The 21934-nt window shown below is 50.8% G+C and overlaps 1 protein-coding gene across 7 annotated transcripts; it reads left to right on the top strand.

The window, feature by feature from the left end:
• Window positions 1-199: 199 nt before the first annotated feature.
• On the top strand, window positions 200-21558 carry SMARCC2 (SWI/SNF related BAF chromatin remodeling complex subunit C2). 7 transcript variants are annotated; one of them, XM_037030240.1, is made up of 30 exons: window positions 201-361; window positions 2387-2506; window positions 3129-3214; window positions 3670-3751; window positions 3851-3943; window positions 4809-4878; window positions 5107-5176; window positions 6159-6234; window positions 6406-6537; window positions 6642-6757; window positions 7113-7237; window positions 8428-8487; window positions 8643-8680; window positions 8937-9067; window positions 9295-9366; window positions 11501-11614; window positions 11990-12143; window positions 12822-12914; window positions 13207-13326; window positions 13416-13478; window positions 13793-14051; window positions 14276-14437; window positions 14696-14760; window positions 14978-15113; window positions 15195-15361; window positions 16697-16831; window positions 17798-18158; window positions 19208-19291; window positions 19568-19633; window positions 20183-21558. In XM_037030240.1, the coding sequence occupies exons 1-30, from the start codon at window positions 251-253 to the stop codon at window positions 20257-20259; spliced, it is 3438 nt and encodes a 1145-aa protein (XP_036886135.1). In that variant the 5' UTR covers window positions 201-250; the 3' UTR covers window positions 20260-21558. The 7 variants fall into 7 exon arrangements, with proteins under 7 accessions (XP_036886132.1, XP_036886135.1, XP_036886136.1 ...); XM_037030241.1 differs by having other exon boundaries at window positions 13210-13326; XM_037030237.1 differs by having other exon boundaries at window positions 200-361; window positions 13210-13326; window positions 19208-19633.
• The last annotated feature ends 376 nt before the right edge of the window (window positions 21559-21934 follow it).

Genomic DNA, 21934 nt, shown 5'->3' on the forward strand with positions numbered 1-21934 from the left:
CCCCCGCCAAGAAGCAGCCACTTCTCCAAGGCTCGCTGCCGCCTCCGGGGAGGCCGCCAGGTTCCGTCCCGCACCCGGCGCTCCACTGCCGCCGCGGCCGACCGGCCGGCAGGGGGCGCTGCACCGACCGGGGCCGACCCAGGCGGCGGGAGGCGGCGGCCGCGGCAGCGGGAGGCGGGCGGAGGAGGCGGAGGAGGCGGGAGCTGAGCTGAGCGGGGCGGGCGGCGGCGGCGGGCCCGAGCCCGAGAAGATGGCGGTGCGGAAGAAGGACGGCGGCCCCAACGTGAAGTACTACGAGGCCGCGGACACAGTGACCCAGTTCGACAACGTGCGGCTCTGGCTCGGCAAGAACTACAAGAAGGTACGCGGGCAGGGCCGCGCGGAGACCGGGGGCGGGACAAAGGGACCGCGGCCCCATAGCGCCCCGGGATCCTGCCCGCCCTCCGGCGGCCCGCGGACCCTGGTGCAGCCCCCAGCGCGCCCTCCGGCCTGCGCCCCTCCCCCAGCCTCTTACCGCCGCCCCCCCCACCTCCGGCCTCGGATTCCAGCCTCCGCCCCCACTGCTGCGCCCTCTGCCCGTGTTTTTCTCCACTGCCCCTGCGGGTCCCGGTACCAGCAGCCCACCCTCCGCTAAGCCATCGCCTTTTGGGCTTTTTCGGGAGAGGCAGCCGGGGTTAGACTGAGTGTCGATTGCCACCCCCCCCCCCACCAGCGTGCCCGCCACGGTGCCCGCCACTGCTCCCCACGGAGCCAGGTACCAGCAGGGCTGAGGCCTCCCTGGTGCTTTGTGTACGTTCAGAGAGAGATCATGAAGAAGACAGGAGGGTAAACAGCCACAGAGCAGGCCCTTGGCTGCTTCATCAGCCTGAAAAAGGCCCCTACCCCGAGATCACCTGTCTCTACCGCTCGTCCCCCACCTCTAGCCTGGGGACAGCGAAACCTCTTTGGGAGCCAGGATCTAGGAGGAGTTCTTGGTAGCGACCTCTTCTCAAACCATTCCTCAGCTTCACAATGTAGTCACACCACCACCTGGCCTTGAATTGCCCTGGGTTTGGGATGCAGAGTCTAGGCCACTCTTTATATCTCTAGCCCCCAGCCCCATAACTGTAGATAACAAGGTAGTGAACAATGGGTTTGATAAGCCTTACCTGTCTTCCCTACCGAACCTCTTCCTGGTATTGTCTTTGTCTTTAGGCCTTGTTGAAAGGAACATCTAAACACACGGTTTTTCTCTGGAGATAGTCAGCTTCACTGTCCCCAGAGAGGGGTTCTCTTTCCGACTTTCCTTCACCTCTCCCGTTCTTCCTGCCCAGCTTTGCAGCCAGTCAGAAGTAATGAGTGGTTTAGGAGAACGCCCCTCTGATCCTGTTATAATCCTGTTCCTGCTCGCATCTCTGGGTGTCAGGATCCTGACAAACAGCTGTCGGGTCTGTGGCTTGTCTCTACCCCTGTGTGAGGGTCTGGTTCCCAGGCTTCTACCTTTGACCTTTTGGAAGGGAGATCAATCTAGGGGCTTAGTCTCTGGCTCTGGGGTGATTGACAGCCTGTGACCTGGTTCAGCTTTGGAGCTCTTAGCTCTTTGTCGTTTACCTTTTCCTTCAAGGATCTCTTTACACCTCCCACTGAGAGGAGCACTCTTCTCTGTGATTAGGGTTGAGGAAACAGGGGTCAAAAGGTAACGAGAAAGTTAGCCTCCTGGCTCAATTTAAAATTAGAACAGAAGGCAAGTATGCTAGGTGGTATAATATGGAAATATTCAAGAATGCCCAGTTACTTGTTGCAGCTAGAGTTTCCTCAGAAAAGACAGATGTGGAATTGCTCTTTTCCACAAGGATGTCAAAGAGCCCGGTCCTTCCCATCCAGGGGGGCCTGCAGAGATATTTGTGCCCTGTTCCTAGCCGAAGCAGAATGCACAAGCTCCGTGTTTGCCCTGCCTCACTGCCTTGCACCTTCTTAGTAAGCCACATTATAGGGGGAATCGTGGCCTTCCACAAAGTTACCCCAAGAAATACATTGTTGTCTCACTTAGAACCTTAAAGGTATTCCTTCCGTGGTCTGAACTCAATGAACCTTCAGAATTTTACAGCCCTGTGGGTAGAGATCAGGCTCCTGCAACTCCAGTGTCAGGGTGTACCTGAGGAAGAGTGTACCCCTCGTCCTCAGTACCCAGCACTGACATCTTGGGCTGGGGGCAGCAGAATTGCAACTTCCAGGTGAGGGGTATAGAGGGCTTCCCTTCTGCCATTTTCTTTATAGAAACTAGACACACAGGGGAAGAAGACACAATTTTCCCTGCCCCAGGTGTCTCCAGAGCTCCTGGCGAAGAAATAGGGAAGAGTTGGACAATTTATCAGGGGTCTATTCATTTTTCTTTCTATTTCCCCAGTATATACAAGCTGAACCACCCACCAACAAGTCCTTGTCTAGCCTGGTTGTGCAGTTGCTACAATTTCAGGAAGAAGTTTTTGGCAAACATGTCAGCAATGCACCGCTCACTAAACTGCCGGTGAGTGCAAAAGCAAGGAGGTAGATCCTCTAAACTTGAGAGGAAGTTATTTTGTTTTTTGTAAATGTCATAATTTTTTAGATTTGGGGTAATTTTTTTACCATCCCTGCCTCTGGTCAGGGCATTGCTGCCTTGACCTAGTCCCCAATTTACTATTCCCTCTGTCTTAGTAATACTTTGTGCAACAGGTTATTTCAGAGTGTGTGAGCTTGGTGTACAAAACTCTTGTGGCATCCTTAAGAGGGTATGAGATTTGGATTTGTACATGTTTGTGTTCAAATCCTGCTTCTGCCACTTGGTGTCTCTGTGACTTTGGCAAGCAATTGAAACCTTTTGCGCCTTGGTTCCTTCATCTCTAAATGGGATTAATATACCTATGTTGTAGGGTTTCTGTAATGGTCAGTGGAAGTAACCCAGTAAGCGCTTGGCACAGAGTGGGGCTTTGTGAGTGTTGGTTTCTTTTTCTCCCCTCTTCTAGGCCACATGATAACATGGCACAGAGGTTCAGAATTCCAGCCTTGAGAGGGAGATAACTTCAGCATGGGCTTTTGTGAAAGGATTGAATAATGAGAGAATCTAGGATGTAACTCTTACATACTTCTTCCCTGTCTCAATTTTGTAGATCAAATGTTTCCTAGATTTCAAAGCAGGAGGCTCTCTCTGCCACATACTTGCGGCTGCCTACAAATTCAAGAGTGACCAGGGATGGTGAGATGCCCTGTCTTTATGCTCCTAACCTTTAGAGGGAATTTCCCTTCACTGATTCCTTGGGGGTCTTTTTAGGGTGGCAGAGCTTAGGTAGATACTCTTACGAGTCTTACTTTGCTAGGTCAGTAGGCCTGACTTGCTGGGTCAGAAAAATGGGTGGGAGTCAGAGCCAAAGTAGTCTTCGAGAGTGAGTGAGTGTATGTGTGTGTGTGTGTGTGCATCAGTGTGTGTATTGTAGGGGAAAAAGGATTCTTAGGCTGTCATCTGAAGCTTTGCTTTGTCTTTTGGACTAAATACAAAGTGAGTTGAGATCAGTGAACCCCAGATCCTAGGTGATTTGGGCAGCAGCTGTGAGCAGGGTTGCCTCCTAATTTCCCATGTTAAAAGCTCACATACCCTAACGTCATTCCCAGACCTGAGCTGTACTACTCACTAGATTATTGCCTCTTCACAAGGCGGCGTTACGACTTCCAGAATCCATCACGCATGGACCGCAATGTGGAAATGTTCATGACCATTGAGAAGTCCTTGGTTCAGGTACTAGTCAAGAGTCTCCCCATCCAGCTCCCTTCCCGCAATAGGAATCCAAAACGCCCCTCCCTGTGATCTCACTCCACCTATTTCTTCTCCTCACAGAATAATTGCCTGTCTCGACCAAACATTTTTCTGTGCCCAGAAATTGAACCCAAACTACTAGGCAAACTAAAGGACATTATCAAGAGACACCAGGTGAGTGGGTGTCAGGAGAAGTTTCTGTAAACTCCATGACTCTTCTCCTGATGTTTTCCATTCAATATAAAGCCCGTGGGAGGCCATGTTTTCTGCAGCAGAGGCGCCTCTACCCACTTAGAGAATGACTAGACCTGCAGCCTTGAGCTACTCTTTCTCTGTCTCCTCCCGTTGCCCAGTCTTGACAGGTTTGGGTCGCTGTTCCTAGAGACTATCTTGGCCTGTGGGGAGAAACAAAACATCTACTTCCACTGAGTTAGACATTGCCTGATTTCAGAGAAATGAAATCTTTGCTCTTTGGAACTCTAGAATAACAAGCAAATGTCATTGCTAGCGATACACAGTCAACTTTACATTTCCCATGTGTGGATTATTTATTCCGAGAAAACATCTGTAGCAATTTTTAATTCTTTGACTTTTCTCCATTATTAGTACAATCCTAACTACTTCCCTCTGCTACTCAGCTGGTGCGTGCTTAGTAGAGAGTGCACACTAGCTTTAATACCATTTTGAGCCCTGGCTGGTATGGCTCAGTGGACTGAGTGCCAGCCTGCGAACCAAAGGGGGTTGCTGGTTCGATTCCCAGTCAGGGCACATGCCTGGGTTGCAGGCCAGGTCCCCAGCGGGAACCGCTGTCCTCAGCGGGCACGAGAGAGGCAGCCACACACTGATGTTTCTTTCCCTCTCTTTCTCCTTCCCTTCCCCTCTGTCTAAAAATAAATAAATAAAATCCTTTAAAAAGTACTATTTTGAGCAAAATATGACTAGGAAAGCAGATCTTTGGTTAAATCTTACTTTGATTTATTTATACCCATGAATAATTTAGAGGGGACTGTATTTACCTGCTTTTTTTGGTGCCATCCAGGGAACCGTCACTGAAGATAAGAACAATGCTTCCCATGTTGTGTATCCTGTCCCAGGGAACTTGGAAGAAGGTGAGACCCAGCTTTTCCTGGCCACTGTAGTGAACGGCCTGGACTAGGAGGTGGAGGACTGCTTTGATCTCATGTGGTGCCTGGGCTTCTCCCTTCTCTCAACTCTGAATCCACCTATCATCTTACATTCCTATTTCCAGGTCCCCTGCTGCAACAGGAGTTGTATACAGAGTTACTTTTTTGTACCCCATTAGCTTATACGTCTCCCTTCTCTGTCTCTATCCCCAGAGGAATGGGTACGACCAGTCATGAAGAGGGATAAGCAGGTTCTTCTGCACTGGGGCTATTTCCCTGACAGGTGAGGATGGGATCCTGGGGCAGGTGTAAGTACGAGAGCCAGACTGGGAAGTGCTAGACCATCCAGCAAAGCAACTGGGAATGATTTGGTGAGGTATTGGGAGGGGATTTATTTTACTTTTTACTTTATTATCTTTTGAGGTTATTTTTAGGTTTGTTAATTTGTTCTCCTCCCTCCTGTTATGCGAATTCTTTGTCTTGGGAGAAGTTTATACTTACTGGACAAGGATTAGGCTAAAAGGATTGAGGCTTTATATGTCAAGTGATTATTCCAGTATAATTTTTGACTAATAGCTATTAGAAACAATCTAAATGTCTGTTGGTGGGAAAGTGTTTCAACCAATTTGTATGTCTACGCAGTGGGCTAGTATGCAGCCTTTAGACTTATAGAAATAATATTGATAATGTATAGATGAATATTAACTGCAAAGATAGGATGTAAAATAACTCCAGTGTCATTGCAGTTATTTAAAAACAAAATCAGCCCTGGCTGGTGTAGCTCAGTGGATTGAGTGCGGGCCTGCGAACCACATGATCGCGGTTCGATTCCCAGTCAGGGCACATGCCTGGGTTGCAGGCCAGTTCCCAGTTCCTGGCAGGGGACGCATGAGAGGCAACCATACATTGATATTTCTCTCCTTCCCTTCCCCTCTAAGATAAATAAATAAAATCTTTAAAAAAAATAATAAATAAAAATAAAAATAAAAACAAAATCATACAGGAAAAAGTAACCGGAAAAAACATATACTGAATGTCTCGAGTAGTTGTGTTAGCATGATCCTTTTTACTTTTGAAATACTTTGTAATTGTTTTTGTTACTTTGTAATGCAAAGAATCCAAGTGGTAACTAGAAAAATAGTTATACCAAGAAAAGAACCCAGAACCCAGTACTTTTTGTACATGAAAAAGCTAAGAGGTTTGCTCTTTCCTTTTCCACAACTCTGTCTCATTGGTTCTGCTTTGTGCTGAATTTCCCATGGCAGTTACGACACGTGGATCCCAGCCAGTGAAATTGAAGCTTCCGTGGAAGATGCTCCAACTCCTGAGAAACCCAGGAAGGTGAGCTTTTCTGGTCCCTCCCCTCCCCACCCATCTCAAGAAGAATGCCGGCACTAGACCGTTCTTTTAAGTGAAGCAGCGGCTTCTGTGCCCTGGGCTTTTCGTCAAGGGCACCCAGACAGAGCTGCAGCTCCTAGGCCTCTGTGCAGCAAGTCTGCCTTTATGCTTTAGGTTCATGCAAAGTGGATCCTGGACACAGACACCTTCAATGAATGGATGAATGAGGAAGACTATGAAGTGAATGATGACAAAGCCCCTGTCTCTCGCCGAAAGAAGATTTCAGCCAAGACATTGACAGATGAGGTGAAAATTCCTCTTCTTTCTTTCTTGAGGCCTTCACATAAGTTTCAGAACAAGTCTTCACTGGAGATGATCGGCTGACATTCCTCCCATTCTCCAACCTGCAGGTGAACAGCCCAGATTCAGATCGACGAGACAAAAAGGGGGGAAACTATAAGAAGAGGAAGCGCTCCCCCTCTCCTTCACCAACGCCAGAAGCTAAGAAGAAAAATGCTAAAAAAGGGTATGCCAGCCCCTAACCTGTCCCCAGCTTCACTGTTCTCTCCACACCGTGTTGAAGCAAAGGACGAATCCCTTCCCGTAACCGCCCAACCCAGGGCTGCTGGTCTCCGAGGGGGGAGATGAGAAGGACTTCTTCAGCTGCCTGCTTGCTCTCGTCCCAGCCACTAGTAAGCTCAAAGAGAGCTTCATCCCCAAATTAAAGCTTTGGGCCACTTCCCATTACTCTGAGGAGGCTGGTTAATGTTTTTGCTCAGTTCTGCCCTCGAGATTCTTGTTTCCCTTCCCTTGAACTTCAACTTCCAGGGACTCCTTGTCCAAGGATGACTGGATTCTCTTTCACTCTCCTTCCTTCCCAGTCCCTCAACACCTTACACCAAGTCCAAGCGTGGCCACAGAGAAGAGGAGCAAGAAGACCTAACAAAGGACATGGATGAACCCTCACCAGTCCCCAACGTAGAAGAGGTGACATTGCCCAAAACAGGTATGGGCCAGGCCTAGTTCCTGGACCTGCCTGACCTGCCCCTGCTGTGTCAACCCCCCTGAATGGGCCGACTCCCTAGCCAGCTCCAGTCCTAGATGGTCTTTCCATCATTATGGACGGTCCTCCAACTTCACCCCTGTAACTGAGTTATGGCGTGCTTGGACCTGACAGTGGTTGTCTCCATACTCCTTTTGATTTTGCAGCCCCAGTGGGAAAATATATCTGAGCAGAAATTACACATGAACTGTTACACCACTCTCTTATGAACATTATAAAACACATCAAACATCTAAAAATGGGAAAATGTAAAGGGTGAGATTGGAAAACAAATATAAAGAGAAGTCCTGATGCTCTCTGCCTGTGTTCTGGCAGACCACCTGGTGCGTCTCACGTGAGGACCTCCTGCGGAGACCACTGCTCCTCAGCGCTGGTCGCAGCCGGGCTGGGTGGTCTAGCCCAGGCACATTCTAGCACGTTTTGGGGTGGGGTAAAGAGGGCCCTGAGAGAGGGGCTCTGGCTCCCAGCCCCTAATCAATCAGGGCAGCTCTCCTCTCAGTCCCTGTTTTCTCCTAAGCTTTCATGTATGAAGTCAGTTGAGAGAAGTATCCTCTGCTTTCAGAAATGTCTGCGATTTGCCCTGGCTGGTGTGGCTCAGTGGATTGAGTGCTGGCCTGTGAACCAAAGGGTCACTGGTTCACAGTGAGGGCACAGTCAGGGCACATGCCTGGGTTACAGGCCAGGTCCCCCATTTTGGGGCATGTGAAAAGCAAGCAGGTCCATCTCTTTCTCCCTCCCTTCCATTCTCTAAAAATAAATAAAATCTAAAAAAAAAAGTCTGCAATCCAACCCCTGCTCTACAGAGTGATTGGGTCAGACTCTGTCTCAGTTCGTTCAGAACTACAGACACATAGATGCGTATAAAGGCCTGTGGAAGACAAGAATGATTTATGAATGTCCATAGAGTAGAAGATGCTTCTCTATAGGAAAAAAGTTAAATGAATTTTGAAGTGGAGAAGAAGGGGGAGTGGCAAGTGAATTTCAAACCCTAGAGTGATTGCAACCAGAAGAAGTTACTACATTTTGTGATCAAATGGATACATTTTTTGGAGAAACTGAGCTCTAGAACTTAAGAGATGAGAGGTCAGGGCCTGATTCGCGCAGACCCTGATAAAATGACTCTCTTCTGGCAGTCAACACTAAGAAGGACTCGGAGTCAGCCCCAGTCAAAGGAGGCACCATGACTGACTTGGGTAAGGCGGGGGGCCTCGGGGCAAGGCAGCCAGAGCCCCAGGGAGGGGAGGTCAGCCGCCACCCTGCCCCAACTCGCCAGGCCTTCTCAGAAAGTAGGACTCTTCGTGGCTCCACAGGGGCTTCAGCCTTCTGTCTTGGTGTCTCTCTCTTTCAGACGAACAGGAGGATGAAAGCATGGAGACCACGGGCAAGGTGGAGCCAGTTTAGAGAGGCCCTACCTCTCTATGTGATTCTGATTTGTGATTATAAAGTTCCCTCTGCCCAGACTTTTCCCACCCTAAGCTAATTCTACTTATTGATCAAAACCGACACTTTTCTAGTTCTGGGGCCTATAACTGTTTGTTCCCACACCCATCTTTAGTGCCCATATCCCTGGGGTGCAGGAGAAGCAGGGGGTTGCTGGGGCAAAATGAGAATGCTGAGTGTCCAGCAGCCTCTGTACTTGTAGGATGAGGATGAGAACAGTACGGGGAACAAGGGGGAGCAGACCAAGAACCCGGACCTGCACGAGGACAATGTGACGGAGCAGACCCACCACATCATCATTCCCAGCTACGCAGCCTGGTTTGACTACAATAGGTACCGTTGCTCCCACTTCACTAGACACTTCCCTTCCTGCCTCTGAGTAAGGTTTTTCTTCCTCAGCTAGATGGATTGGGGAGCCCTGGCAGGAAGTTCTCCCCAAGTGTCTAATTCCCTCCTGCTGTCCCCAGCTGTTTTTCCTGCCCCACCTTCTAGGTTTTTCTTCCCTTTGGCCCCCATCTCTCTACTCGCACCTTCTGAACTCCCTCTGGCTTCTGTTGCAGCGTTCACGCCATTGAGCGTAGGGCTCTCCCAGAGTTCTTCAACGGCAAGAACAAGTCCAAGACTCCAGAAATGTAAGGAAATCTCAGCTCATGAGTCTCTTTCTCCCCGTGTCCCCACTCACTCTTCCTGATCCAGCAACATCCAGTTTAGCAAACATTTCTTGAGCTCCTTCCATGAGCCGGGCCCTTGTGCAAGGTATACCAGGACATGACCTCTGCCCCCAGGCAGCCTTAGCCCAGCTCTGTGGCTATGGGAGCATGCTCTCCAGGATTCGCCCAGTGGCCATACACGCATGCGCCTCTGTGAAAAACAAGTACCTGCTCCAGCTCCTCCATTTGTTTTAACAGGGTACAGAGCCTTTTGATCCATAATTACTGATGTTATCCAAAATGCAGATATCCCTAGCAAAAGTTATAGCTTGATTTAAATGTAAGTGGCTGTTATCAGGCTGGATATTGAAAGTAGGTGTTTGTTTGTTTAAGATTTTATTTATTTAATTTTAGAGAGGGGAAGGGAGAGAGAAAGAGAGGGAGAGAAACATTAATGTGTGGTTGCCTCTAGTGCACCCCCTACTGGGGACCTGGCCTGCAACCCAGACATGTGCCCTGACTGGGAATCAAACTGGCAGCCTTTTGGTTCACAGGTCCGTGCTCAATTCACTGAGCTATGCCAGCCAGGGATTGAAAGTGGGTTTTAATAGAAAAAACAAGAGGAAAATTGGTTAAATCCCAAGTCTGTAAATTAAGGGGTAGAGACGGCTCTCTGGAGAGGAGTGTCAGGTGCAGTGAAGGCTTGGGGCTCAGAAGTCTTTTTCTCCTTCAGGGTGTTGCCCCAGGCCGAACCTGCCCGGCTCTGGATGAGACTTGGCAGTCTGCTCTAGTTGGGGGTGCTCCAGGATCTGCATCACGATGAGATGGGGAGACTGATGAGCCAAGGTTCCCTGGGAACCCAGCGGGCTTGCTTCCCAGCTGTTCCTCAGCTGCCCCTCTCTGAGGCCATCTTCCCTTCCTACAATGTTTCTCTGCCTGTAGTTTGGTGTGCCTCTGTCCTCCTCTTCCCAGGGAAGGAGTGTGTGTGAGGAAGCCTTGCTCTTGCCGGGGAGAAGGAATTGAGCGGGTGACAGGGGTTCAGCATGATTTGCAGGCAGGTTGGAACTAGAACTGTTCCACAGTTCTTTTTTTAATAGTTACATGTTTTATTTTTTGATCTGGAGATAAATCAGATTCACCAGGAAGAGAGAATTGTAGATTTTTTTAAATCCTCATCTGAGGACATGCATACTGACATGAGAGAGAACACTGACCAGTTTTCTCTCATACATGCCCCAACCAGGGACCGAACCCATGATCTTTCAGTTTAAACGATACCCCACCCCACTGAGCCCTACCGGCCAGGGCAGAGTCATATGTTTTTAGATCTGGAAGATAGCTTGTAAGCTGTATAGCACTGACCGTGTTAAAAATCTAAAAACTCGAGGCCTGTTAAAATGCTGTGACTTGCACAGAAAGGGCACGAAGCTATTTCTGGTGGCATTTGCTGGATTCGAAACCGTGTTTCTTCACACCTTGCACTCTTGATATAAAATAGCAAGTGATGAGAATTGCCCACATGCGTTGAGAGCTTACTATCTCCTGGTCAGGGTGCATATCTGTCTACATTATGGGTTCCATCCTTGATCTGGGCGGGTGTGATCCCCGGTCCAGGCCCACACTGGAGGCAACTAATCAGTGCTTCTTTCTCACATCACTATTTTCCCTCTCCCTTCCTCACGTCCTTCTCTTTCTAAAAACAAAGAAAAAGTGTCCTCAGGCGAGGATCAAAACAACAACAAAAAAACAAATATATTCTTTGTACCATGTCATGTTGACTGGTTGGGTGCATGGGTACAGACATCTCCTTAATATCTGCATTTGGAAATAAGGGCCCCCTTTTTTTTACTTTTTAATTCTTTATTTAAAAGTTGAGTAAATCATTCCTAAATACAGCCAAAGACAAAATTCACTTAGCTAAAAACCTCATCAAGGAGAGTGTCAGCAGTGTTTGGACCCCTGGCCTCTGGCACACAGTAAGCCACATCGTTTACTGAGTCAAATCGCCCCTTTTCTTTGTCACCCAGGAGGAGCCATTAGCTCCTTTATTTTTTCTGCCCCTCAGCCCTCAGTAGACATTTACTTTTCTACCTCATTTTTCTTCTCTCCTTCTAAGCTACCTGGCCTATCGAAACTTCATGATTGACACCTACCGCCTGAACCCCCAAGAGTATCTCACCTCCACCGCCTGCCGCAGGAACCTGGCGGGTGACGTCTGTGCCATCATGAGGTTGGTTTTGCAGCTGAGAGAAGGGGATGGGTCTCTCTGGGCAGAAATAGGGATGCTAACAAGGAACGTGGGGCAATGAGCAGGAAAAACACCTCTAGAGAAAGGTGAAGGTCAGGTTCAGGGTATGCGTGACTTGAGGGGAGGGCAGTGGCACTCTCTGAAGTGTGAAAGAAAGGAGAAAGAGCACGTCTGTTATCGAAGGATTCTCATTTGATCCTACTGGCTGTCTAGGAGGAGCTGAGATTTGAATGGAGTAGAATAAGTGGAGAAAAGAGGGCTGGGGAGAGGGAGGTTTAGGCTACCACTTCTGCCCCCAGCTCTCCTCCTCATGCCCCTTTCTGGTTGTCTTGGGACCCTGTCTCTCTCTCTTCACAGGGTACATGCCTTCCTAGAACAGTGGGGTCTCATTAACTACCAGGTGGATGCTGAGAGTCGGCCAACCCCAATGGGGCCACCACCCACCTCTCACTTCCACGTCTTGGCGGACACGCCCTCAGGGCTAGTGCCTCTGCAGCCCAAGACCCCACAGGTAGGGTGGGGGACTGTGGGGGCAGGGTGGGGGTGGGTACAATTGGGCTTCTTTGGACTTTTCTTTTTCTGGTTTTTTAGGGTATGGTTCAGAAGTGTTTTGAGGTTTCTTCCTTTTCTGTAGGACGCAAAGGGTGACAGGAATCCACCCCAAGTGTTTAGCAACCTCCCTCAGTCTCTGCGCCTCAGATGGCGAGGACTCGCTGGGGTAGAAGAGATGTTCCTTGTCCTCTAGGAGCAGACAGACTAATGTAGGGGATGGAACAGATAGGGGGGAAGTGGCTTAAAATTCAGCTGCATGAAATATTTTAACTTTGTCATGTTTCCAACATTTTTTCATTTTCTTCTCATGGTTATTATCACTTCCATTTTTCCACTTCCATTTCATAAATTATAAGAATTGACAGGAGAAAGGTTATGTGGCTTGCCCAAGGTCACTGAGTACTACTAAATCTAGGATTAGAACCTAATTGTCCAGCTCCCCAGAGAATCTATGTATATGAGAATACAAATGGCCATCATGCCAATTACAGATCGAATTAGTTATTAAAGGAACATGGAACAGTGGCATGAGTGCCCCCAGGGTTTGTGGGCCACCCAGCAGTTGGTCTTGAGGCCTCTAGGGCCTTGGCCCAGTGTTCCCTGCCCAGCCTCCATGACGTCAAGCTCTGTCCCCCAGGGCCGCCAGGTTGATGCTGATACCAAGGCTGGGCGCAAGGGCAAAGAGCTGGATGACCTGGTGCCAGAGACCGCTAAGGGCAAGCCAGAGCTGGTAGGTGGGGTGTAGACCCTGCTGGGCTTGGTTGCCCCTTTATTGGGGGGCCCCTGCCTGGGAAGAAGAGACATGAGAGCAGAGGAGCTACAGCAGTGAGGGAGGAAACCCCGCCCAGGGGTGTCAAGGCTTTGGGAAGGAAGCTCCTTTTGTCTCTTCTCTCTGTCTCTCTGTCTCTGTCTCTGTCTCTGCCTCTCTCTCTCTGTCTCTGACTCTGTCTCTGTCTCTGTCTCTCTGTCCCTGGCTCCTGTTGGTCATTTGTACTCACCTGTTTCTTTCCCTCAACAAATAGCAGACCTCTGCTTCCCAGCAAATGCTCAACTTCCCTGACAAAGGCAAAGAGAAACCAACAGACATGCAGAACTTTGGGCTACGCACAGACATGTACACAAAGAAGAATGTCCCCTCCAAGGTATGGAGGTGTGGGGGGACTCCTGGCCCGAGTGCCTTCAGTGCTCAGAGGTTACAGGCCCCTCTGACCCGCCTGTGTTTCCCCTACAGAGCAAAGCCGCGGCCAGTGCCACTCGAGAGTGGACAGAACAGGAGACTCTGCTGCTCCTGGAGGTAACTGAGGCAAAGAAAAGAGTGGTCTGCACACGGAGAAGCGGCCGGGCTGCCAGGCGCACTCGTGGGTGGGGCAAGCGTGATCTCGTTCTCAGCCCCTCTCCTCCCCGACGCCTGTTGCATCTGGCCCAGGGAACAGCTCCAGGCCAGAGATCCGGGCTGTTTTCTTAACTCCACATCCTTTCTCCATGCTGTGTGGAGGGCTCCTTGAACACCACAGAGCTGTGAAGCCAGCTACCCTTAGTTAAGTTGGGAGTTGACCTTCAAGGAAGGGGGCTAAGTAAACCAAGTTGTGTCCCCACTGCCACCCCCAGGCACTGGAAATGTACAAAGATGACTGGAACAAGGTATCAGAGCATGTGGGGAGCCGCACCCAGGACGAGTGCATCTTGCATTTTCTCCGTCTTCCCATCGAAGACCCGTACCTGGAAGACTCAGAGGCCTCTCTGGGCCCCCTGGCCTACCAGCCCATCCCCTTCAGTCAGTCAGGCAACCCTGTGATGAGCACTGTTGCTTTCCTGGCCTCCGTCGTCGATCCTCGAGTTGCTTCTGCTGCTGCGAAGTCAGCTCTAGGTAATATGGAGGGGTCCTGGCCTCTTGGTTTGTGTCCGAAGAACTGATTTCTCAGACCTTGAGACCCCGTCAGCTTGGCCGCCCTACCGGCCTGTCTTCTGCTGGCATGAGCTCAGGCACTGGGCTAGCTCCACGCTAGTCTGGATGAAGAGATGGGCTTTCCTGGGGTAGTACAACTGCCCACCTGCCCCCACTCCCAGCCTCATCATCTCTGGATCTTACAGAGGAGTTCTCCAAAATGAAGGAAGAGGTGCCCACAGCCTTGGTGGAAGCCCACGTTCGGAAGGTGGAAGAAGCAGCCAAAGTGACAGGCAAGGCAGACCCTGCCTTCGGTTTGGAAAGTAGCGGTATTGCCGGAACCACCTCTGATGAGCCTGAACGGATTGGTAAGGCTGGCGGGTTCCCAGATTCCTCCCCTCCCACCCAGAGTCTGAGCCACCTGGTCTTCTCTGCTGTCCCTGCCTCAGTTGGCCTCAGCGTATGATGAATGGAAAATTGGTGGGGGGTTATTTTCACCAGGACTTTACCATAAGGACTATGGCTCCCTATTGGTCTTCTCCTTGAGATTTTGGCTAGGAAAAGGGGCTATGGTAAATCAGAGACAGACTATATCAGCCATTTCCCATTTCCTCTTCTGGGCCCAGAGGAGAGCGGGACTGACGAGGCGCGGGCGGAGGGCCAGGCCACAGAGGAGAAGAAGGAGCCCAAGGTACAGCAGGATTGACCTGGGCCAGGAGGGTGAAGGGGCAGGCATGGCACCGTGGTGATGGGGAGCTGGCCGGTCCAGCTCAGGCGGGCGAGGGCTGGGCTTCTCCTGGAGCCAGACCACCTCCCAAGTAAGAGGTGTAAATGTATTTCCCAGTCTGGACCCTTTGTGTGAGAACCTGTCACCCTAACATCCTCTGCTCTTCTTTCCTGGACTCCAGGAACCCCGAGAAGGAGTCGGGGCTGTAGAGGAAGAAGCAAAGGAGAAGACCAGCGAGGCTCCCAAAAAGGATGATGAGAAAGGGAAAGAAGGTGACAGTGAGAAGGAGTCAGAGAAGAGTGATGGGGACCCCACAGGTGAGCCCCCGCCAGCCTCATAGTTGACGTCCAGGAGACAGTGGGGAGGCTGCAGTACTAACAGCCCTGTTCCTGGCCCAGTTGACCCTGAGAAGGAGAAGGAACCAAAGGAGGGGCAGGAGGAAGTGCTGAAGGAAGTGGTGGAGTCGGAGGGGGAAAGGAAGACCAAGGTGGAGAGGGACATCGGTGAGGGCAATCTCTCCACCGCTGCCGCTGCCGCGCTGGCTGCCGCTGCCGTGAAGGCCAAGGTGAGGGCAGAGACCCAGAGACCTCCAGAAGGAGATCCGCCCCTCCCTGATCTCACTCTATCTGGGGAAAATCCCTTGTTCATCCCTTAAATATTGTTGGTCATTTCCTTTTTCTTCTGATTGTAAGAGGGAGAGGCGGTCATTGCCGCTCTTAAGCTTTTTGGAGCTTTTACCACCCTCTGATTATTTGACCTTCTCTGATTCTTTGGCACACTTTATTTTTCTTCACGTTCTTTTAAAAAATCAGGCCTGTGTTACTCTGGATTGTGACCACAGCAAATCAATCCTTCCTCCCTCCCTCCCTCCCTCCCTCCCTTTCTTTCTCTCTTTCCTTTCTTTCCTTTCTTCTTAATTGTGGTTCACGTACAGTTTTCTGTCTTTTACTCCCAGCCCAGCCCACCCACCTAGCCCTCCCTCCCATTTCCATCCCCCTAATTTTTGTCCATGTGTCTTTTATACTTGTTCCTGTAAACCCTTCCCCTTTTCCCCTGAAATTCCCTCCCCTCTCCCCTCTGGACACTGTCAGCCTGTTCTCACTTTCAGTGTCTTTGGTTGTATTTTGCTTGTTTGATTGTTTTGTTGTTTAGGTTCTACTTATAGGTGAGATCATATGGTATATGTCTTTCACCGCCTGGCTTATTTCACTCAACATAATGCTTTCCAGTTCCATCCATGCTGTTGCAAAGGATAGGAGCTCCTTTTTTCTTTCTGCTGCATAGAATTCCATTGTGTAAATGTACCATAGTTTTTTGATCCATTCATTTACTGACGGGCACCTAGATTGCTTCCAGCACTTGGCTGTTGTAGATTGTGCTGCTGTGAACATTGGGGTGCATAGGTTCTTTTGGATTAGTGTTTTAGGGTTCTTAGGATACAATCCTAGCAGTGGAATTGCCGGGTCAAAAGGCAAATCCATTTTTAGTTTTCTGAAAAAATTCCATACTGTTTTTCATAGTGGTTGTACTAGTCTGCAATCCCACCAACAGTGCACTAGAGTTCCCGCAAGTTCTTCCTTTTTTTTCTTTTTTTTTTTAAATTTAACTTATTTATCTTTAGAGGAGAAGGGAAAGAGAGAAGGAGAGAAGTATCAATGTATGGTTGCCTCTCGTGAGTCCCCCACTGGGAACCGGCCCACAACCCAGGCATGTGCCCTGACTGGGAATCGAACCGCGATCATGTGGTTTGCAGGCCCACGCTCAATCCACTGAGCTACGCCAGCCAGGGCCCCGCAATTTCTTTCTTAAAACCTGCTAGCCTCTACCCTACCTTTCTCTGCCCTGGAATGTCTTCCACTGGGTCTTCTTACTGATGTGCCTTCCACGTCCGCTTCCCTAGCACTTGGCTGCCGTTGAGGAGAGGAAGATCAAGTCTCTGGTGGCCCTGCTGGTGGAGACTCAAATGAAAAAGTTGGAGATCAAACTTCGGCACTTTGAGGAACTGGAGACGATCATGGACCGGGAACGAGAAGCAGTGAGTAATGTCCCCAGGGCCGGGGGGGGGCGGGGGGGGCGGGGTGGTCAGCAGAGCTTGGGGAGCCCCGCCTTGATGCTGAGCTGTGCCTTACCTGAGGATGGGGCAGTGGGGAGTAGGAGCAGCAAGCAGCAGGGCAGAAGGAGCCAGCCCCAGGCAATTAAGGACCAGTGGCCCACAGGTGCACAGGTGGAGTCTGGAGACTGAGGCCCCCACGGAACATCAGCTCCTCCATGGGGCAGGGACCCTAGTTCATTTTCAGTGGCTGTATCTCAGGTCCTTGAACAGGGCTTGGCCCATAGCAGGCTCTCACTAAGTATTTGTTGAATGACTGAACAGGTTTAAGGCATAATGAGAGGGAAGAGGCTTCAGATCCAGGAGATGAACTTGGAAAGGGGTTGGGATGGACAAGGTATGGGCCCCTTTGAAAAGCTGTGAAAAGAAGAGGAAGACAGGGCCCCTGCCATCAGAGAACTTACAGTTCCATTAGAGTGTGGAGACGTCAAAAAACAGTTAATGCTTAAAGCGTCTGACAAATTGAAATTAATATTTCAAAGCAAGTATATTAATTCTGAGGATAATAGAATAAAGGCCCAAAACTCAGAGGTTCGTGAGTTATTCTGGGATGGCTCCCTAAGAATGGTGATGAATTGTCAGCCCGTTTTTAAGGAAGAAAAGAACATGAACTGACAAAAGGACTGGAAGGCTGTCCAAATTACGGACAAGGACAAAGCTTTGGAGCTGAAATGAGTGCAGGCCACCCCAGATTAACTCCATTGCGATGAGAGGCCATACAGGCAGCCAGAGATGAGAAGCAGGGAAGAGGACGCCCAGGCCTGTAATTTAGGCTTGATGTGGGGAACCATCAGAACAAGAGGTGGGGTTTGTCTGAAGACAAAGCAGGGGGCAAGGTGTGTACCTTTGGACCTGGTGAACACTGGTAACTGTCTCACTTGGCACTGGCAGCTGGAGTATCAGAGGCAGCAGCTCCTGGCCGACAGGCAAGCCTTCCACATGGAGCAGCTGAAGTATGCGGAGATGAGGGCTCGGCAGCAGCACTTCCAACAGATGCACCAACAGCAGCAGCAGCCACCACCAGCCTTGGCCCCGGGCTCCCAGCCTATCCCACCTACAGGCGCTGCTGGGCCACCCACGGTCCATGGTTTGGCTATGGCTCCGGCCTCTGTGGCTCCTGCCCCTCCTGGCAGTGGGGCCCCTCCTGGAAGCTTGGGCCCCTCTGAACAGATTGGGCCACAGCAGCAGCAACCAGCTGGAGCCCCGCAGCCGGGGGCTGTCCCACCAGGGGTACCACCCCCTGGACCCCATGGTAAGTGATGGGTTCTTGAACTCTAGCTGACTAGAGGGATCCAGGTGAATGTTCCAGGTCCCCCTCAAAGGGGATCCATGATAGGGCTGGAGATAGAATTGGCCTGTTTCTACTGATGGACCCAGCTCTTTTATATCTCTACGCCGGTGGGGACCTCTCCCCAAACTGATCTTTGCAATTTTGCTCCAAGGATTTACCACTAACTGAGGGTCAGGGAAAGGGAAGGTGGTTCCTAGGAGTGGCTAGATCACCTTCTCTGTACGAGTGAGCCAACATGGCCAGTTCCTTAACACCACGTCCAGTCTGCGTTTGCGCAGTCCGGGTGCACTACAAACTGTGTCACGACTTGCGTCTGGAGCCAGACAAGGTCCACTGTAGTTGGTGAATGCTTCCTAAACGTCATGAACCACAGGTTCGCCCCCAGCTCTTGCAGCGCTGTTGAAGAAACCAGCTCGTTCTGTACTTAGTTTCCCCACCAGAACCTCTTTGCCAGTGTTTCCTGGGAAGTGATTTTTAGATCTAGGGGCTTAATAGCTTTATAGCTGTATTTTAGATATTAGAATTGACTGATTCCTCAGATGGATGGATGAATAATGTAGTTTAGGGGGCAATTCTAGAGCAGGTTGGAAGAGTGTTCCTGTTGAATGTGAAGCAGTAGTAGCATCATTAACTTCTGAGAGGATCAGTGAAAGGAAGCGGCCTTTGAGTCGAATACTGAGAGAGATTCCGGTGCAGAGAAGCCTGGTTTGGGTGTAGGTAGGAAATAAACAGCAAAGAATTTGCGCAGAAGAGGGGAGAGGGGAGGGAATTTCAGGGGAAAAGGGAAAGGGTTTACAGGAGCAAGTATAAAGGACACATGGACAACAACTAAGGGGGGTGGAAATGGGAGGGTGGTGCTGAGGGCTGGGTGGGTTGGCTGGGATGGGAGTAAAAGAAAACTACTTGAACAACAGTTAAATTTTAAAAAAAGAATTTGCGCAGAAAATAAAAAGTGAGTTGATAAGTGAGTTTTTCTATCTCTAACCTTGACCTCTCCTCTCTATTCCCAGGCCCCTCACCGTTCCCCAACCAACAAACTCCTCCCTCAATGATGCCAGGGGCAGTGCCAGGCAGCGGGCACCCAGGCGTGGCGGGTAATGCTCCTTTGGGTTTGCCTTTTGGCATGCCGCCTCCTCCTCCTCCTGCTCCATCCATCATCCCATTTGGTAGTCTAGCTGACTCCATCAGTATTAACCTTCCCCCTCCTCCTAACCTGCATGGGCATCACCACCATCTCCCATTCGCCCCGGGCACTCTCCCCCCACCTAACCTGCCTGTGTCCATGGCGAACCCTCTACATCCTAACCTGCCGGCGACCACCACCATGCCATCTTCCTTGCCTCTCGGGCCGGGGCTCGGATCCGCCGCAGCCCAGAGCCCTGCCATTGTGGCAGCTGTTCAGGGCAACCTCCTGCCCAGTGCCAGCCCACTGCCAGGTGAGAAGGGTCCTGGAGGGGAGACGGGTGAGGGAGAGGGGTCCACGGGGAGGGAGGGAGGGAGGGAGGGCGGGCAGGTGGGGAAGGGCTCAGGCACTTTTTGAGCACTCTGATAAGATTCGAGTACACAAGGGCGGGCCTCTCTGGCTGTCCTCCACTATTACCCAGCCTGGCAGCTGCCACCTCTGGGATGACGGTGGGGCCTTTCACTGTGGGTCACGGAGGAGTCCTGTGGCACAGAGCATCTCAGTTGTAAACTCGAAAAGCAGCTACCCAATTGCATGACGACTGGCATCCCCTTTGCTTGTCCCTGTCACACTCTAGTGCCCCATTCAGAGAGTTTCCTCGCGGGCAGGGTGATGGTTTGGGGTTGTCAGTTTTCCCACTGTGAGGTGGGAGAGGGTGTTGGGAAAAGGAGGTTGTACACTGTGGGTACCTCATTCATCTGCCCACCCATTGCATGCCAGTCCAGTTCCGTTTGTCCGTGGCGGCCTGGGTCTGGAGCCCTGGGTCCTCACTCTAGCTGATTCACCTTCCCTTTCTCCGCAGACCCAGGCACCCCCCTGCCTCCAGACCCCACGGCCCCAAGCCCAGGCACAGTCACCCCTGTGCCACCTCCACAGTGAGGAGCCAGCCAGACATCTCTCTCCCTCATCCCCCATGGAGATCAAGGTTCCAGGAACAGCCCTCCCCCCACCACTGGGACCCTTCCCCCGCCTGGAGAGTTCGTCACTACGAGTAAGGAAAGCTATTCCTGCCCCTCCAAAGCCCCAACCATGCCTGTCAGGGGCGTGCATTTTTATATCGGCTCATTCAAGGACTTCTGTTTAAAAGATCTTTCTAATGTCTGGGAGAGAGCATAGGATTTAGGGTGGTGCCCTCAAAGGAAGGGCTGGGGGAAGATGTTTGTACAAGGTTCTAATTAACCACTTCTAAGGGTTTACCCCCTCAAAACTACTGCATTTTTTATGAAGAGAAAAAAAAGTCAGCCCTTTTCAAGGAAATAGGTTTTTTTTAAGTACATTGGAACTCCTTCCACCCACTGAAAAAAAGACAACGCAGCTTTTACATCTTTTTGGAGGAGGGAGGCGACAGTTTTAGGAAAGGGGAGTTAATGTTCTGGAGAGGGCTCTGGGGGCAAGACAGGGTGCAGAGCCTGTCCCCTGCAGCCCCTGGTCAGTGACTGAGTCAGCTCAGAACCCCCTCGGCCACCCCACGCCCAGTTTAGTCCTGCTCCTGATCTGCTGCTTCCTCAGTGTCGGTGTTTTTAGGCCACCCCCGCTCAGCCAATGACCCCTTTCCTCTCAGTGTCTGTTCTGTGTTTTTAAGTCACCGACGTAGTTGATGTCAGTGTATGTGTAAATGGTGGGGAACATATTTGGGGGATGCCTTTGGTAGGTAGCAGGACAACAGGGCACTTGGGGTCTTCCTCCGCCCTGGGCTCTATCAGGGGCTCCTAGGAGACAGAGAGAGGGCTGCCAGAAGAGAATGAAGAGTTGTAAAAGCCTGAACTTTTAAAAAAGCACTTAAGCACCTCCTTCTTATGACTCAGCGGATCATCCCCATAACCTCTTCCCTTCTCCACCGAGACCACCAGAACCTTGATCGGTAGCTAGGGGTTCCTGGGATTCGGAGACCATGAGGGTGGGAGTGCCCGACCTAGGGTAGGGCTGACCCCCCCTTGCAGCCCAGCTTAGCTGCCCAGCTCCCGGGGCCTCTCAGGCCAGCTCTCCCCTCTTCATCCTTGATGTGAAGGCAAATGTGATTCCGGGCTCTGTCAGTTCCCAGCCCCCACCAGGCCTCTGTTCCTCATGTGCCCGTGTTTCCTTTCTTCTGCGTCTTGGCACCTTCCTTCTGTTCAAAAGTTTTCTGTAAATTTTCTCTTCTTTCTTTCTTTTTCTTTTTTATAAATTAATTTGCTTTCAGTTTTATCTTGTGGATGCCTTCTCTGTTTTCTGACCTGGGTCTGTTAGGTAGGGGGTCGGGCAGGGGGCCATCGTGCCTGGAGTTCTTCCCTGGGGCTGGAGCTCCGCCGACGCTGGCAGCACAGCTGCTGAGACTCTGCACTGTTGCAGGGGCTGGGCAGGGGCTCTTACCTGCCCTGAAAATAGCTGTTAAAGGCTTGGAAGAACATCCTTACAACCTGGAGATTTTGTATATTTATCCTTCCGGAAGTAGTGGCTTCATGTCTTCCCTTATTAGGTGGGGAGAAGGCAAGCACCTCACCTACTTCTGTTATTATTGGCCCCCAGCCCTGAGCCATGGGCGACAGGCTCAGGCAGTGCTATGGCCTGGCTTTAG

The sequence above is a fragment of the Sturnira hondurensis genome, unplaced genomic scaffold (assembly GCF_014824575.4).
Source record: "Sturnira hondurensis isolate 20B ecotype Veracruz unplaced genomic scaffold, ASM1482457v3 Scaffold0020601, whole genome shotgun sequence".
In the NCBI taxonomy this organism is placed as follows: Eukaryota; Metazoa; Chordata; class Mammalia; order Chiroptera; family Phyllostomidae; genus Sturnira; species Sturnira hondurensis.